Source organism: Ambystoma mexicanum, chromosome 7q, assembly GCF_040938575.1.
Source record: "Ambystoma mexicanum isolate Mex_15411 chromosome 7q, UKY_AmexF1_1, whole genome shotgun sequence".
Lineage (NCBI taxonomy): Eukaryota > Metazoa > Chordata > Amphibia > Caudata > Ambystomatidae > Ambystoma > Ambystoma mexicanum.
In genome coordinates this window covers 665,815,202-665,832,022 of record NC_090941.1, presented here as the reverse complement: position 1 = coordinate 665,832,022, position 16,821 = coordinate 665,815,202, and the positions used below count along the sequence as shown (strand labels likewise).

The window sequence follows — 16,821 nt, the reverse complement described above, 5'->3', positions numbered from 1 at the left end:
CAATCTTGCACAGAAGAAATAATGCATTTTACAACTTGAGATAGTGTTTGTTTGTAATACATTAATTATATGTGTTTCTTTGAACAATAATACTTAAACCCCTAAACGCTACTGAAGTGTAGTGCCTTGACATCCACTATCAAGAGTTAGCCCTACTTTTATGTTAAGTGCCCTGTCCCATTTTTTTACTTTTTTAACCTGGCCACCCTGCCCCGCCCTGTTACACCTAACAAATCCACAAAACACCCCTCTCCAACGGGCAGGACCCAACCAAACTCCTCCACGAGAAAAACAAATATCCACATTCATGTAAACTGGTAATTGGCCTGGGAACTGAGGGATACCATTGCTCAGCTCCACTGCAAAAAAACACCTCCATGCACACACAAAATACCCCTCCTCCAGCAGGCCAAATCGCCCCGCTAAACTAAAAGAGCAACCAAGTATGCGACCGATTTAAGACTTACTGCAAAACAATTTCGCTTGGAAATGGAGGTTCATCGGCTCTTGACCACGATGCTGTCTAAAGCTTCGGTCTTTCCCTCTCTGCCACGAGGCTGCGCCACCTTTCCCGCTCGTTCCCCTCCTTGCAAAGACGACACTTACATTCGCAACCTGAGGCACATGACTTGGAAACACGCACAAACGTGCAACCCACGTGACGAAGACTTGAAAACACGTTCCTAGGGTCCGTTTTTCGGATAGAAACTAGACTCTAGGCTGCCAAGTGCCAATTCGTGGGTATTAGATAACCGAAGAAGGACGGATGTCGGCTGTGAGAAAGAACCTGCAACCTGCCGTAGGCAGAGCGCCACTGAACACGACGGCGCCTACGGCGGGGGAGGAGGACCTGGAGAGGTAAAGGTCGTTGGTTGCTTTAAATGGGGAGTAATCAAATCACTAGCGGTACTAGTTATACTCTTACCTGGGAAGAGGTGCCACTGCCTCATCTGATCTTCATAACGCGAGTAGTACTGCCGAGTTTGAAAAGTATAGTTGCCAAATGATGTCCCACTTTGTACCCACACTCTACAGCATGACTATCAGTTGTGACTCGTGAGTTAAGGCTCGTATGGGAGGTGTGCCGCCCCACATACCATAACGTATACACAGTGCTTTAAGTGGGGTAAGAAATTGAGGGGAGGGAGCCTCATTTGGTAGTGTAGATTGTCTGATGGGCGTGGTCTAAGACGTGCTGTGCGTGGTCTACAGAACAACATGTGAGAATGAACAGGTGGTGTATGGCCTACATAGTGCATGTGGCAACACTGACCGCTTTGGATATCATTCATAACAGGCTCCTTGGCAAATCAAGTAATTGTACTGTTTCTGATCTGCAGCCTTGCAAGTGATTATGTTTTACTTCTTCATAGCTTACGTTAATCCTGCTATTATTTATTTATACGACTGTAAAGTTGCGTTGTGGGACTGGGGGGGGGAGACTAAATGGTAAGAACAAAAGAAAGTGTTGAGAATGAAAGGGGTTGGAAAGGATCAGAGAAGAGTAAGCAAAATAAAGGAGGCAAAGAAGAAAGAACAGGAAGGCACTGAGGTCTTGATGCAAGAAAGAGTACGGAAAGGGAAGAGAAGGCAACAAAATTGACAGGAAGAGAGGAGGCAAAGGAAATAATGGAAACTAAAGGAGGGGAGAAGGGAAAGGCAGGCAGGATCGAAGTGGAAGGTGATAACACAAGTATGAGGAGGCAAATGAAGAAAAGGAGGTAGAAAAGAGTGCAGCGGGAAGGAAATGGAAAAGGAAGGGAGAAGGAAAATCAGCAGAGGGGGAAATGGGAGGTGGAAAGACGAGAGACATTAAGAGCATTGAAACAAGTTGGGAGAAAGAAGGGAAAGGGAGTAGGGAAAGGGGAAAGATGCAGAGTGGATGGGTGAGAGGAGGAAGAGTAAACGGGGAGAAAGGACAAAAGGGAGTGCAAAAGGGAAGCGGTAGTGCTGCACAAAGCTTTATAGTTGGATCAGGAAGTTGGGGTAACAGGTTAGCTCCTGCTTCGATGTGCGAGTTCTTGCCCCCAGTGGATTGGTGAGAGGTGTTGGTGACGAAGTGTAAGGCCCACGGGAAGCGAGGGATTTGTGTGTGTCAGTCGGATGGAAAGGAGAAGGAGAAGGATAAGGAGTGAGATTAAAGGAAGTAGTTAGAATGACAGGCTGCAAAGGATACAAGCAAATGGAAAGAAAGAGAACAAGAAGGGTAAAGACCGAAGGGGGGAGGACGAGAAAGGAGAGTTTATTGCTAAGGTCTGCAGGCATGGTGTATTTATAAATGTTGTGCTTTAGCCAGATGCACTGATCTGTGGAAGCACTGGCCCAAAGTTTTGGGTTCGGCTCTGGATAATTCTTTTTCAAATCGGAACACCTGTTCCAATGAAGCTGTGCTAGAAACAAAAGCTGAATGTAGCATTATTCTGGCCTGGTTTACACAAAACTTAGCTACAGCACGGGGCTGCAAAAATCGAGAATTTTACATTGATTATGGTTTTGAAATGCAGGAGGATATCTGCAAGCCTTTTTGGAACTCTCGGTGCTTGAGGAAACGTCTGGAAGACATAGATCATTGAAAGGAGAGAAGGGGAATGGAACTGGGAAAGAGGTCGAGAAAGGGTGGAAATGAAGCAAGGGAGAGAAGGGGTACTTAAGATAAGGGGGAGGAATTGAAGGGGATGATGATGTGAAGGGGAAAGGTGAGGCAGAGACGGGTGAAAATAATTAAAAAGTAAGATGGGGAAGAGAACGGAAAGAGAAGGGCAATGGGAAAGTGAAGGGGGGGGAGAGGAAACGAAGGGAAAGCTGGGAATGATTCCGTGAAAGGAGTACATTTTTCCTTTTCTTTGCACCTTTATCAGCAAGTGACTTACTGATGTGCAAAGAAAAGGAATTTTGATTAACTTAACTGGCTGTGGGGTATCTTGTCCGGTACAGCGTGCAATCCTCTCTTCGGTTCCAGGCGCAGCAGGCAAGGCCAAAATGGTCGCCAGGCTTTGTGCTTCAACTTCCTCTGGGATACCAGAGGCAGTTACGTACCTGGCGCTTTCCCCTGCAACAATTCTCTTGGCTGCTAGTGCTGTGACAGACAGCAGTGCCAGCCAGTCACAGCGTCGCTGAAAGTTCAGCCACTCTGTGGCAGGCTGGCCCTTCTGGATACAACTGGAAGGTGGTGGCTGGGGGAACAGAGTTAAAATCAGGATGGCTGAGTCCTAGGCAGGCTAGAGGCAGAATTCTCACCAGAGGTGGTCAGCCCATATTGGAAAGTGGGTTCCAGACAGTCGGTGAAAAGGAACCTTTGAGGCAGCAGTTCCAGATTGAGGGTTTAAGCAAGTGGTCTGCAACCTGTGGCGCTCCAGATGTTTTGGAATACGACACCCATGATCCCTCTCCATTGAATGTTGGCTAGGTCTAATGGGAGTTGTATTGCTAAACATCTGTAGAGGCAAATGTTGCAGACCCATGCTCTAAAACTGTGTTCCCAAAATGAGAAGCCACATTTAAAATGTAACTATGCAAACCTCCAAAATAAATCCAATTGCCCATCGTATTATCCATGGTAAAATCCTGGGAATGTAGGGGAATTGTAACATGGATAAAGATGCAGTATTAAATCTAATGCCCTATGTCTGCCACTTAAATGCAGTACAAAGCGAGATACTATTTCTTCAAAACCCATGGTAATGCATTTTTGGCCGATATGCACAATTTAAAACTGATAGCATTTTGGTGCAACTTAAATGCTAAGTGTTTTGGAAAATTAAGCACCATTAAATGGAATCCTCAGCTTATCCCTTCATAGACTCACAGGTTATAGTAATTCATAACACCCTATGGTCTATTGTGTAATCATGAAAATTTGTGCCTGGAGGTGAGCATCATAATTTGTGCAACAGAAATTAGCACAGAGAATTGATTCTATTAACAGAAAATCGTGCTTGTGCTAAGTGTTTAACCCCTAAAGTTCCATATCTGGAAAATGCATTTGATAGACCCATCTGCAATGTGACAGGGAGAGGGTGCTTTAACATAGTACCTGTTACAAGAGAATATTGCACCGCCAACCCAAAAATGCATATAGCTGAAGGCAAATAAGTGGGAATAGATTAATTGCACAGACGTGTCCAGAGAAGAGTGCACATTCCACAATGCTTTTTATGCTCCTGCTCTAAACCTGCGAGTTTGATGCAATTGTTTGTCTATATGTAAAGGACATGCACATGGGCAATACATTTCCCCACCCCACACTTGTACAAGAGAATCTAATTGAATGAATGTGTTTCTAAATCTTAGCCTAGGACCCTCTTGGATCCTGCAGATCAATGCAAGATCAGCAGGGGCTCATCAGTATGACCTTTAAATAACAATCTGGAAGATATGGGCCCATGTATATCTTTTTTTTGTGTGTTCTAGACCTGGTTTTCGCCTAGCTCTGACCCTGATCTTTGTCAGACGCTGCCAGAAACCTATGTGGTACTGCGCCTAGACAGCCCCCTCCCCCCAACCCTCTCAGGGTGATGGCATAGCAATAATTAATCTTGCTTCCTTCCAATGCCAGCGTATCTTAATGGAGCACTCACTGCTTCGTAAACTTTTTTTGGCCAGAGTGCAGGTGAATTGTAACATGGTATGTAGACCACCTTGGTCGAGCACATTTTTCTGTTAATTTTGCTCGGTTGGTTGCTAATTAGGTTTTGATACATCACAACTTAGTTGTGCTGGGGTATTTTAACCTTCATCTGAATGACTCTACTGATCTGTGTGCCAGTACTCTGGTGACTAGCCTATTCGACTTATTGTTAGGCCTGTGTAATCATCTTCCCACCCATAAGAATGGGAATCTGCTTGACCTCATTTTCTTGGAAGAGAGTCTGACAGCAGGTTTTACTTGTTCAGGTCACCTGGTCTGATCACTTGGTACCATATTGCTTTCCTTGGGTCTCTTTTATGGCCTGCAAGCTCACAGGTTATGGCACAAAGTGGACCCGTCCCTTTTTTGCAGATCAGTTGTTTGGGGCTGATGTGATGTAACCACAACTGATGTCTAGAAGAAGTTGGCTGCCTTGAGAAGAGCTGCAGGACAATTCACAAATCCTAAAAAGTTATCGAGAGATTCCCCATGAGGTGACTGGGTGTGCTCCCATTGAGAGTGATCAAATATCAGCTGAAGGACCACATTCCACGGCATGAAGCTTATAACTGCATAAAAGATGAAGCAACTGGTGAGAAGGAAAGTGAAATAAGAAAGGACAAAGTTTGGACCGCTTTTAAGAGAAGAGCTGAAGAACATCTGATGCCGGTAGATGAGGGTATACTAGGGGGCAGAGTCAGCGAAGGAAGATGGGCTCTAGTTGAGTCAGAGGGTATACTAGGGTGGCAGAGGCAGCGAAGAAAGATGGGCTCTAGTTGAGTCAGAGCCCCTAACTGTGACGTCTGTTAAAAGGCCCATGGTCACTGACATGAGGGATGGAAGTGAGTTAGCTGGGGATGCTTTGTTCTCATGCAATGTTCCTGGATGATTCAGATGGAGGAGAAACATGTGAGGAAAGGTGGAATGAAGAACCACATGAGGGGCGGGGAAATGAAGAACCTGTTGGTCTCATGTCACTCAAAGACTGTGGACATTTCCACCTTGTTTGCCTGGCAAGGGAATTCGAGGGGCGGCCACTATTCGGCCTCAAAGATCTATTCGTAAACCCTTAAGTCTTATTGGACAGATTGAGGAGTGAACTTGTATGATAAGCAAGGGGGGGGATGTTGTGGCTGGTAGAACATGGAATGTAGCTGGAGTAGAACCTGAAGGAGGAATGGAATGGGGATAAGGGAAGGCAGTTGATGAATAAAGAAGTAAAGATGTGTGGGATGTCTTATGTTAATGGTGACACTATAATTATAGTTGTATGATGGAGGTACACACAACTATTGACCCTCATATGGTCTTGGTTCTCTCCCATCTCTTCCTACCCCATTAATGGTGGTACTCAGTGGGAGGTCCTCTTGGCCTCCTTCAACTCCTCCACGACCATCATTAATGTCTATCTGATTGGCACAGTTTTGGTCCATGGCCCTCAGCCCAATCTCAACCTTTTTGAAAGGCATCCCCCACGGAAGTTGATTAGCCGGAGATGCCTGTCAAAAAGAAGGCTCCTCTGCCGCCTCTTTGGCACCTCTCTCCTCTCTGGCTACTATCCCACCTCTGCACACTCTCTGCCCTCTCTACCACTTCCGCTGGGTGTACCTCTAGCCTGCACCCCACCCCGGAAGACTTTTTTCAAATGTGGCAACCTGCTCCACGTTGCTACTTTCAACTCTTGCTCTGCTGTCCAACACTCCTGACATCTTCCACCTCGTCGAAGAACTTGTCCTTGATGTCTTTGCTCTCACGGAGACATGGTTCACGGCCAGCTTTCACGAGTTTTGACTTTCCCATCCCTGATGGTTGCAAGATCCTCGCCGAGCCCAGAACCAACCGACCCGGAGGTGAAGTAACGCTGATCTTTCCAGAGGGGGTCCCCGATTCTGTCCTTGTTCCCCAGGCTTACTCCTCCTTCGAATGCCTGGTCTGCAATCTCTCCTTGCCTCTCTCGGACTGTGGCCACCATCTACAAGCCTCCTGGCCAGGTTGCCCTCTTCCTCTGTGTGGGCTGTCCTCTCCTCTCCTCGCCTCTAGCTCTGTGTGGGCTGTCCTCTCCTCGCCTCTACCTCTCGACCTCTCCTTCTCTGAGACCTCAACAGCCACCTGGATGTTTCTAACTCCTCCTCTGGGTTCTTCTGCGACACACTTTCCATTCTATCCTATGGTCCGACACATACCGCTGGACACACCTTGGATGTTCCCATCTCCTCAGATATCCCCCCCTCTTTAACCCTCTCACCACTGCTCTTGTACTGACCCCATTCTGCTTTCCTCTAACCTGAAACTCTGTCCCTCATGCAAAGTCTGCCCCAGAACTGCCACCTACCTTCTCGATCAGTCGTCCATGAAGTGTGTCAATGAATACCTTTGCCTCTACCTACTCTCCTGCGGCTGACTCTCACTCTGATACATCCCTCTCTAACCTGCATCTTTTTATCTCTAATGCTCTGCAAATCCTTGCCCCTGTCATGAGAATCCGTCTGAAGCCTACCTCCAAGTGGAACTCTTGGAATGATTCTGACCACGCCACCCTGAGACGCCAAGTGGGGGGCTTCAGGCACATTCTCTGACAAACTGGCCCTGCCGCCCCCTCCAAAGGCAATACAGACTGTCTTGTCCAAGAAGAGTCTTCATCCAAGCCAGCGTCTCCGCAGCCTCTAACAAAACTGCAGAACTCTTTCAAATCTGCAAGGAGCTGGCCAATCCTACTGCAGTCTCCAACTCTCCTGTTCCCTCCCAGGCCCTCTGTATGGCACTGGCTTCTCACTTCACCACTAAAACCCAGTACATCATGTCCTCGCTCTCCCCTTCCTCTTGGACCCCCTCTGGTCACTTCTCCCTCTCCTCCTCCATTCTCCTTCTCTCTTCCTCCATTCTCCTCTTCTCTCTGGTAACACCTGACCATGTTTCTAGACCGGTCCGATCTATGAGTGTCGTCCAACAGGTGCTCCCCTGCTCCTCCAGGACAATCAAGGACCACATTGACACAGTCGCTCCGGCCTGGTTCCTTGTGAACCCCCTCTTTTAAAAGCCTACTGCCGACCCTACCTGTCCAGCAAACTATCGCCCGATCTTTATTACTCCTTTCCTGGGCAAACTCCTGGAAAAGCTGGCCATCTCCCAGCTTACTCTCAATGCTGAATCTGTTGGTTGTCTCCATAAACATCAGTCTGGCATCAGAGCAGCCAGATGGAAACTACTCTTCTGAACACACGTGAAGATCTGCTCTCTAATCTTGATTCTAGCCTTCCTTCTGTCCTCATCCTCCTTGACCTTTCCTCTGTTTGTGATGGGGTCAATCACGCCATCCACTGCAATCGACTCCGCGAGAACCTGGTCATCACGGATCAGGACTTGGAGTGGCTAACGACCTTCCTTCTGGACCGACCATCCCAGGTCCAACTTGCGTCCTTTCTCTCCTCCACCTCTCACCACATGTGGTGTTCCCCAGGGCTCTATCCTCTCACCCTGGCTCTTGGCCCCTTTGGCCCACCTCATCTCTAACTTCTCCAACTTTTATTGTTAATGCAGATGACACTCCGCTCCCCCTCAGCCTCCTCTCCTCTATTGCTCATTCCTAAATGTCTATCCGCAGTTCAGGATTGGTGCACCTCCAACAATCTCTGCCTTAATGTCAGTAAGACTGAGATTATTCTCATTGGGACCCCTGCTCATGTTTTTCCTCCTCTCACTCTGAGCCCTCTCCTTGGGCCCTCTTCCTTCATCTTACTGTGAGCCAAAAACCTTGGTGTCACAGGGTTCAAAAAGATTCAATGAGCAGGAGCTAAAACCATCTCATGGATGTCGGGCATCACCCAATAGGTAGGAGCTAACGCTGGGGAACCAGGAGGGAGTACCCAGCACACCGCAAATATAACTTCCACATGAGATGCACATTTTAACTTTTTGTATGATTCATTGTTTAAATGTGTACTATATGTGCCATAGTTCTTCTTTGTAAGCATTCTCAAATACTCAATGTTGTCGTCACATGGGCATGTTTGTAAGGCAACAATTGGCCTGGGAGTCAAAAGTAGCTCCTGGTAGATGTTGGTTTTAAGCTAACCAGGCTCTCCTATGCTAGAAGCATGAGCCTAAGTAGCTCCCAGTTCCCTCAATTTCGAACACTGTCTCCTCTTGATTCCATGCTCTCCTTCTCTCCCCACATCCGACCTTGCCAAGAAGGCCTACTACCAGCTGCACCTCCACAGAAGTATTCTTCCTTTTCTTACTTCCCCCAAGAAGCTTGCTGTTTCCAGAGCCCTGGTTCTCTCTAGGGTGGACTACTGCAACATCCTATTTCTCAATCTGCCTTCCGCTATTCTCCTCAACTAATCCGGACAGGACTGCGAGACTTATTCTTGGCCTCAAGCCCAAGGTCCCCATCTCTCCAGCCCTGAATCTCTCCACTGGCTCCCAGTGGCGGCAAGGATCAATTTCAAGCCCCTCTGCATTGTCCACAAGGCTTTGTAGGATGTATTGTCGTCCATGTGGCTATGGCCCACAATACATCTAACTCTCTTCCAAAACAGCTTCCTTCTTGAGCCCTTCACTCGGCTACCTCCAATTCTCTGAGGGTCAGACACTGTTACAGGCAGAGAGTGGGAGGGTAAATCTCTCACTGCTCTGTAGGTGCCTCCCTCTGGAATGGTCTCCCTGCTGCTCAAGACCTTCCTTTTCTCCTCTGCCTTTTCTCTCACCTGCTGATCTACCGGTCTGCTGCGCCGACTGGTGGCTTGGCTACGAGTCTCACTGGGTACCAGTCTCCTCCATGATCTGTCCCCCCTGAACTGATTAGGAATCTAGGTATCGGAAGAAGAGAGATGGGTAGGGAACTTCCCACCCCCCCATCCATTCTACCAGAAAGGAGAAACCTTTAAAAGCAGCTTTGCTGAATGTCAGATTAGCAGGAAAGCATGCCATAGAAATCAATGTTTTATTGAATCTCATGATTTACATTTTGTTCTTACTGACACCTGGTTTAATGATACCTCACATGCTATGTTTTATTTATTAGTCCGCCAAACTACTCAATACAGAGTATAAACGGAACTTCAAAGAGGGGTGGTGGAGTGGCAGTGATTATTCGAGCTCCTCTAAAGCTGTCCCATTTATAGACACTAGACTGGGACGAATCTATTGAAATAGGGCATGCGCATATCTGGTGTACCCCAACCAGGACTATACAAAATTTGGGTATCGCCCACCAGGACCAGCAAAAAACTTGTTGGAAAAACTGGACCAATTCCTCGTTAGCAAGCATAGGGAACTACTTTGCTTAGGTGACTTTAATATCTGGTCTGAGGATTTGACTTTGGTTGAGATCAAGGAATTATTAGAAATCTTCGAGACTCATGGTATGAGAACTCTGGGTACCTCACCCTCTCATAGCCATGGTCACTGTCTTGATGTACTGCTATACAGAGGGGAAATTATACACTTTTTAGACACTCTGCCAGTCTCATGGACTGACCATGATGCCAGAATGTTTGGGATGAATGCCCGTAAAATTGCACAAGGAGAATGACGACTGTACAGCTAACAAATTTCGCAAACTAAAAGATCTATTGAAGATATCGGGGAATTAACTGAAATTTTGCCTTCGCACAAACTGATCCTCCTTTGCCTTGTGATGAATTATTTTTAAGGAAGGTGTAGTATTCCAATTGTAATTGCTAATGTTAAATGTAATCCACTCATGCTCCTCGCCTGCGTGCGAGTTCGAAGGTTTGTAGAATGTTTGGTGTGAGAGAGAGCGTTCGATGGAGGACGGTTGGCGAGAGACAGAGCGGATGAGAAGGACTCTGTGCGGGGCGCCGGCTAACTTTAATGTACATAAACAAAGTTATTTACTTACCTTGACTTCGCATACTTCAGAAGGCACATAAATTATTGATAACATGTGCAAACAGTTGGCTCCTTTTCAACAAGGCAAACCCGGGAAAGTGGTTAATTCATAGTTCTCACAAGAACTTGTCTTAAAAGCCGTCCGCTGAGTTCTCTGGAAAAGAAATTGAGGAAGAAGCGACCTGATCACTATTTGTGAAAATAACTTGGACAGATTTATAGAAAGGCTATCTTCCTTACTGACAGGATTGAGAAAGCTACTAATGGAGCGCAAGAATTATATTCGGTCATTTTAAAGTTTGTGGAACCCAAGTATGCTTAAGCTGCTTTAGAAGCTTCTCAAACACAGGCAGATGCCCTTTTAATAACTATTTTGGAAAAAATAGAACTAATTAGAGAAATGATTACCCAATCTCTAGCAACAGAACCGGAGGAGCAAACGGGAGACAAGGTGGTTATTAATTCAGTTAGCTTACCAAGTCAAAAACGTTTCTCTTTTTCAAATGTTTCAGAAGAGACTGTATATTCACTACTTTCTAACCTGAAACCTACAAATGACGCTCTATTTGTGATATCATAATTGGTAGCAAAACGACTGGCGTCGGCTATTTCTCCTTATCACAGATTTTCTGAATAAATCCCTATCCACAGGTATCGTACCAGCAAATTTGAAAAAGGCGGGTTTTGCATGGCCTGGGAACATTCTGGGAAAAAAGTCACATCACAGCTACAGGAACACATGGAAAAATAATTATTAGAGCCTTTACAGTCGGGTTTCCGACCAGGGTTTGGAACAAAGGCCGTGTTACTGACAGTCTGGAATGACCTCTCTGAGACAGCAGATCAGGGCGACTTATCATTGTTGATTATGTTGGACGTGTCTGCCGCATTTGATACAGTACATCATAATATCCTGTTGAGTCGATAAGTGGAAGTTGGAAAGGTCTTTTGTACAAGCCTTACAGAGGTTTAAGTCATTTCTGACTGCAAGAGAACAGAGGGTCACATTTGAAGGATTCCTTTCCGATTTTCCTATGCAAACCTGTGGTGTAGCACAAGGCTCCTCACTTCCCTCTCATTTTCTATATCTATATCCTCTCGTGGATATCTTGAGGAAAATTCCACTCTTATGCTGGTGATACTCTGATATTGTTGAGAGAGAGGAGGAGACTTTTGAACTAGTGGAACACTGCTTAAAGGAGGTGCAAGCATGGATGAGTGCTAACCAGTTGCTGCTATGTGCCAACAAGACAGATAGCGCTGTTTGGCTCTAAATATCATTTGTAACATAATAAGCAGGTGCTGTTGCCTTACTTCCTGGGCTCACAATTTGATTTCTCCTCAAAAATAAAAAATCTGGGATGTATCTGGGAAGATAACATGGGGAGTGGAACCAAGGTTAGTACGAGAAGTTCAGTCTGTTTTATACACTACAGATTCTCATACAGATGATCCGTTTATAGCAGAAAAGGACCGGGCCACAGTCGTGGGTACTCTGATCAACTCCAGATTGGACTACGGAAATGCTATGCTGACAGGTATTCCAGGCTTCCAATTACAGAGACTGCAAGTAGCACAACATGTGGCAGTTGGATTAGTTTTCAGGGTGGCAAAATCATCCCCTATTCCTAACCTAAGGTGGTTTTTACATTGGCTTGCTGCGACAGAACACATAGATGTCAAAATTCTCATGTTTAAATGCGAGAACCAGCTAGCACAAAGTTATTTGGTGGGAAAAATTAGGATTTACACCCCAGGCTGCCAACTATGCTCGTGCGTTCAGGTATCGATGGCAAGTGCCACAGTCTAGATACCTGAATAAAGGGGACAGAACGTTCGGAGTCTATGGTCCAAAATGTTTTGTACCGTCTCCCGAGTGCCATTCGAGAACTCTCATTTCATTCTGAAGGGCGGTGAAGACCTTTCTTTTTGTTAACTGCAACACTCCAAGCCTGGTCGTTGATATGTGAAATTCTCTTAACTAAGTGTCGCATAGATGGATGATTTGCAATCAAGTAATAATTCAAAATCAAACTGCCTCTGGGCCTACCTCCCTCTTTCTCACCACAATACCTCCCCACCATACATCGGTCGGATCACCATTTTGGAATGGTAATCCGATTGGTGTATGCAGTTCAGATGGGTCTGTATGAGATTGGTTTGGAGATTCTCTGGGATAGATAGATGGGTGCCGTGTTATGGTTGCATCTGTGCGTGAGGGTAAGTGTTTTTAAAGATGATCCGCTCTTTGGGGAGCCAGTGCACTTTCTTCCTGGCTGGTGTGACTTTTTTTTTCCCTTTTGGAAATGCCAGTGGCTGCTCTAGGGCATTTTGTACGGTTTGGAGTTTACTGATTTTTTTTTTTTTGAGGAGGTGCCTACTAGGAGTGCGTTGCAATAATCGAGCCGATAATTGCTCTCGCTATAGTGAGGCAATTGGGCTCTGAGAGGAATGGTCTTGCAGCGTTTAGTTTTGAGTGGTAGGCCGCAGCAGAAGCCATTGCGTTCACCTGTCTGGACATTAAAAGGTTTGAGTCTAGACAAACTCCCAGGGTTTTTACTGATTTTGAGACGGGGATGGTAGTGTTGTCGATCTTGAAGGAGCAGTATTGATGGTCAAGCTTCTTTAGGGAATCCAGGGATCGTTAGTAATTCAGTTTATTTTTCCCCATTAAGGCACAGCCAATGTTCTACCATCCATGTTTGGATCGTAGAGTAGATGAAATTGATGTTTTCATTTGTCGGAGTCATAGTCCCCGGAAAGGGAGCCGAGTATCTGCGTATCATCGGCATAATTGGTATAGGTGATGCCTAATGTATCTAGGATTTGGAAAAGTGGCCTTGTGAACAGATTGTATAGTGTAGGGGATATGCAGGAGCCCTGTGGGACTCTGCATTTGAGGCTTGGATGAGCACAGGCTTTGTCAGAGTAGACTTTCATGACTGTCATGAAGAAAGGAGGTCATCCAAGCTGTGACCATGGGATAGAAATTGGCAGCGGAGGATGGGTGGTGGCAATGGGTTTTATGGTCTGCCAAGTCGAAGGCCACTAACCAGTCCAGGAGCAACAGGAGGGCTGGTTGGGCTGAGTCCCTGAGATCATCTATTTGATTTTTGAGGTCTAATAGGGCAGTCTCAGTGCCGTGGCCAGGACGGAAGCATGACTGGCGGAGGTCGAAGTTTTTTTAGCCTCAAGGAATTTCTGGACCTGCAGAATAGGCTGCTTTGACCAGATTTTAAGGAGGAACGGGACGGTGGTGACCAAGGATGAATGGGTCTAGCAAGGGTTTTTTAAGGAAAGGGCATACTCCAAGCTTCCTTGAGGCTAGTTGGGATAGCATTAATGAAGACGGTGAGGAATGGAGCAAGGGTAGAGGAGCATTCTTTGAGTTTGGCTGGGCATGCGTCCCCTTTGCAATTGGACAGTTTGAGGGCAATAACTTCCTGTTCACTCATTTCTTTAAAGGTGAACAAGGGGAGGTCCTAGGAGATGAAATTTTGGATGTTGGCGATTTGGTGGCTGAGGGCCTGTTGGTGGGCGAGGATGTTGCTTTGAAGAGGGTTAGTTTGTCCTGCAATGGAGATTGAACGCTATTGCACCAGTCTTCATCTTTGGTGACAGTAGGCGGGGTGGGAGATTGGGATTCAAGCTCTCGGAAGATTGCAAAGATTTCCTTGGTATGTGATTTAGCATTGGCTATCCATTTGTTAAAGGAAGCGGCTTTGGTTTTGATTATGGCAGATTTATATTCTCTGCAGAATATTTGGAATGCTTGTTTAGATGAGTCGTTGGGGTTGGATTTCCATCCAGAGAGAGCAGCCCTTTTCTTGTTGGATAACTCAAGGAGCTGGGGCGAGAACCAGGCATTGGTGTGTTTGGTGCGCATGGCATTTCTATGGGTGAGTGGAGCAATGGCGTCAACTGATGAGTTGTAATGGAGTTGGAAGTGCTGGCTTAGGTTTTAGGATCATTGGAGAACTGGGCAGGGGGTTGAAGGGCAGGCACCAACAAGTAAGGTGCGAGTCTGTCTTTGGTAAGTTGCGTGGAGCTCCTGGTGATGGCAGGGGGGAGTGGAATCTCTTGCTTGAGCGATCTATTGGAGGTGTTTGTTAAGGTGAATGGTATGGTGGTCAGACCATTGAATGGGAGATATTGCTGAGATAGTGAGAGAGCAGTTATGGTGGGCAACCCAGTCAAGGGTGCGTCCTTTGACATGGGTATGCATAGCGATGGCCTGTGCCGAGCGTGGCTGCATGAGTCATTTGGGTCATTCAGCCGAAGTTCATGTCTCCTAGTAGGATGGCTTTAGTGGAGACCTTGATGTTGTCGGAGAGGGTGTGTATGAGTGCATCCTGGAAGTCTAGGATTGGCCCTGGGGGTCAGTAGACTATAGGGAGGGCAATTGTGCAATTAGGTGACTGGTTAATTTTAATGCAGAGGTAGTCACTTCATTGCCAATTCCCCTTCCATTTTCTTGATGGGTATGGATTCTTTTGCTATGAGGGCAACCCCTCCTCCTTTCTCTAGAGTGTGGTTTTGCCAGAAGATATTGTAACCTGGAGGGATAGGAAGGGCAAGTGCTGGGCCAGATGCTTCGCGGAGCCAGGTTTCTCTGAAGATGGCCCAATATTCATCTTAGTGATCACTGTTGACAGAGGTGGTACACTATAACGGGCCGAAACATATGTCGACTGCTAAAGGGAAAATCTAATGGTTTTTTCCCCTGTCACTAATGCATATCTTGATTTACCGTTATGCACAAAGCTGTTTAAGTTGTAGTGTTCCCCTGTTAGAATAGATGAATGATGACTAAATGGTTTGATTAAATATGTATTAAGTTTGTTACGTTTTGTCAAGTTTGTAATGTTTTTTAGGTATTTTTATGACTATTAAAAAGATAGAATTTTTTTGTACTTAGTTGCATTTTTGTGCAATTTTTCCCAAAAAGGCGATAACCTTACTAACAAAGTGTACAGGTCAACCTTTATCTTCACCCGTGACCCATACAGGACTTAAAGAGAGGGGTAGTCGATCTGTTTTTCCTAATAAATAAAAGGACATCTACGACCCAGGATAAGATCTTCGTGGCTTGCTAGTCGTGAACTAATGTTGACACCCGCCGTATTATGTTCTGATGGCGGATCTGTAATCGTGGAAATAAAGGAGCAACTGCTGCTATCGCCTTCCTCAGCAAGTCACTCTGAAGGTTCCACAAGATTTGGTCCAATAGACGGATCAGTCCCAAGGACCCCTAAATCATCCAGTTTTAATTTGAGCATAATCGGTGGGAGCTGTGGAGTCTAACTTGGCTGTAGTTGGAGGGGAGGTCACGGTGAGCAGTGAGGGTAAAGACAAAGCCTCATTAAGTGTCTTGGAGCAGACACCTTTGTTTTTACCTCAGAAAAAAATGTAATTTTAGTTGTCAGCTTGAGGTGTTCAAGTTACAGTTGGCAACTGTCCTTGGGGTAGCTAAGGGTCTGCTGGATGCTTCTTTGCGGAGGAGCGTGTATGTTAGAAAACCTGGACTTATTTACACATTGAGGGACCACCGTTCTCTTGCTATGTATTCCACTGATGTTAAACCCAAGCAGCTTCTGAGAGCGTACGCACGCGGCACAGGTGGCTTATCAGCCCTTCCGCTCTGTTTTTGTTGCGCTATTATCGTCATGGCTTTATATTCACACAGTTCTCAAAGCAAAATTATATAAAATAAAATGACTTTTCGCCATTGTCCTAGGCGAGCAGTGTCGGTCACAGATTATTTCAATGTGTGATATATCTAGTAGTTATGTAAAACCTTTGACTCCCCCGCTCACTGGCACTGACTGCAGGGACTGCTTCAACTCACGTGCTGTACCAGCCTCTTTATAGTTGTTTCCAGACCACACTTGCCGATTTTCAGGAAACCAGTAAGGCAGGAAAAATCAGTCCAGAGTATCCACTACAAGCGTCTCTGGCACTGACTGATTCAACTCAACTCGCACCTTATATTTTAGTTTATGGTGTGAGGGTCAGAATAGAACTTTGGACACAAGGGCAGTTTTGATTTCGACATCCTGACCTAGACCGATCTGAGATTTGGTTTTAGGTAGGGATAGAACTGGGTCAGAGGCCTTTTCCCAACGCTTTTATTTTCAATAAGTCTTTAACCAAAAACATGGTTTACTTGTCTTGAGTTTCATTCCTGATTCCTCGCACTACCCAGATCCCACCATCTACCTCAAGGCATAAAATAAGTAGTGTTGCATTGCAATTTGCTATGCAAGGCCTGCTAACTAAATTGACACTTGTGTAGCACAGCTATTTATATTACCTTGATCAATGAATGCACAGCTCACACT

The 16,821-nt window shown here is 45.9% G+C and overlaps 1 protein-coding gene across 1 annotated transcript in view; it reads left to right on the top strand.

Annotated features, from left to right (window-relative positions):
* The first annotated feature begins 670 nt into the window (after positions 1 to 670).
* The window catches only part of POLR1D (RNA polymerase I and III subunit D), an 81,100-nt gene continuing 64,949 nt past the window's right edge, over positions 671 to 16,821 (top strand). Inside the window, exon 1 of the mRNA XM_069639046.1 lies at positions 671 to 858. Coding sequence (XP_069495147.1) covers positions 767 to 858 — 92 coding nt within the window. The 5' untranslated portion in view covers positions 671 to 766. The remainder of the gene's footprint in view (positions 859 to 16,821) is intronic.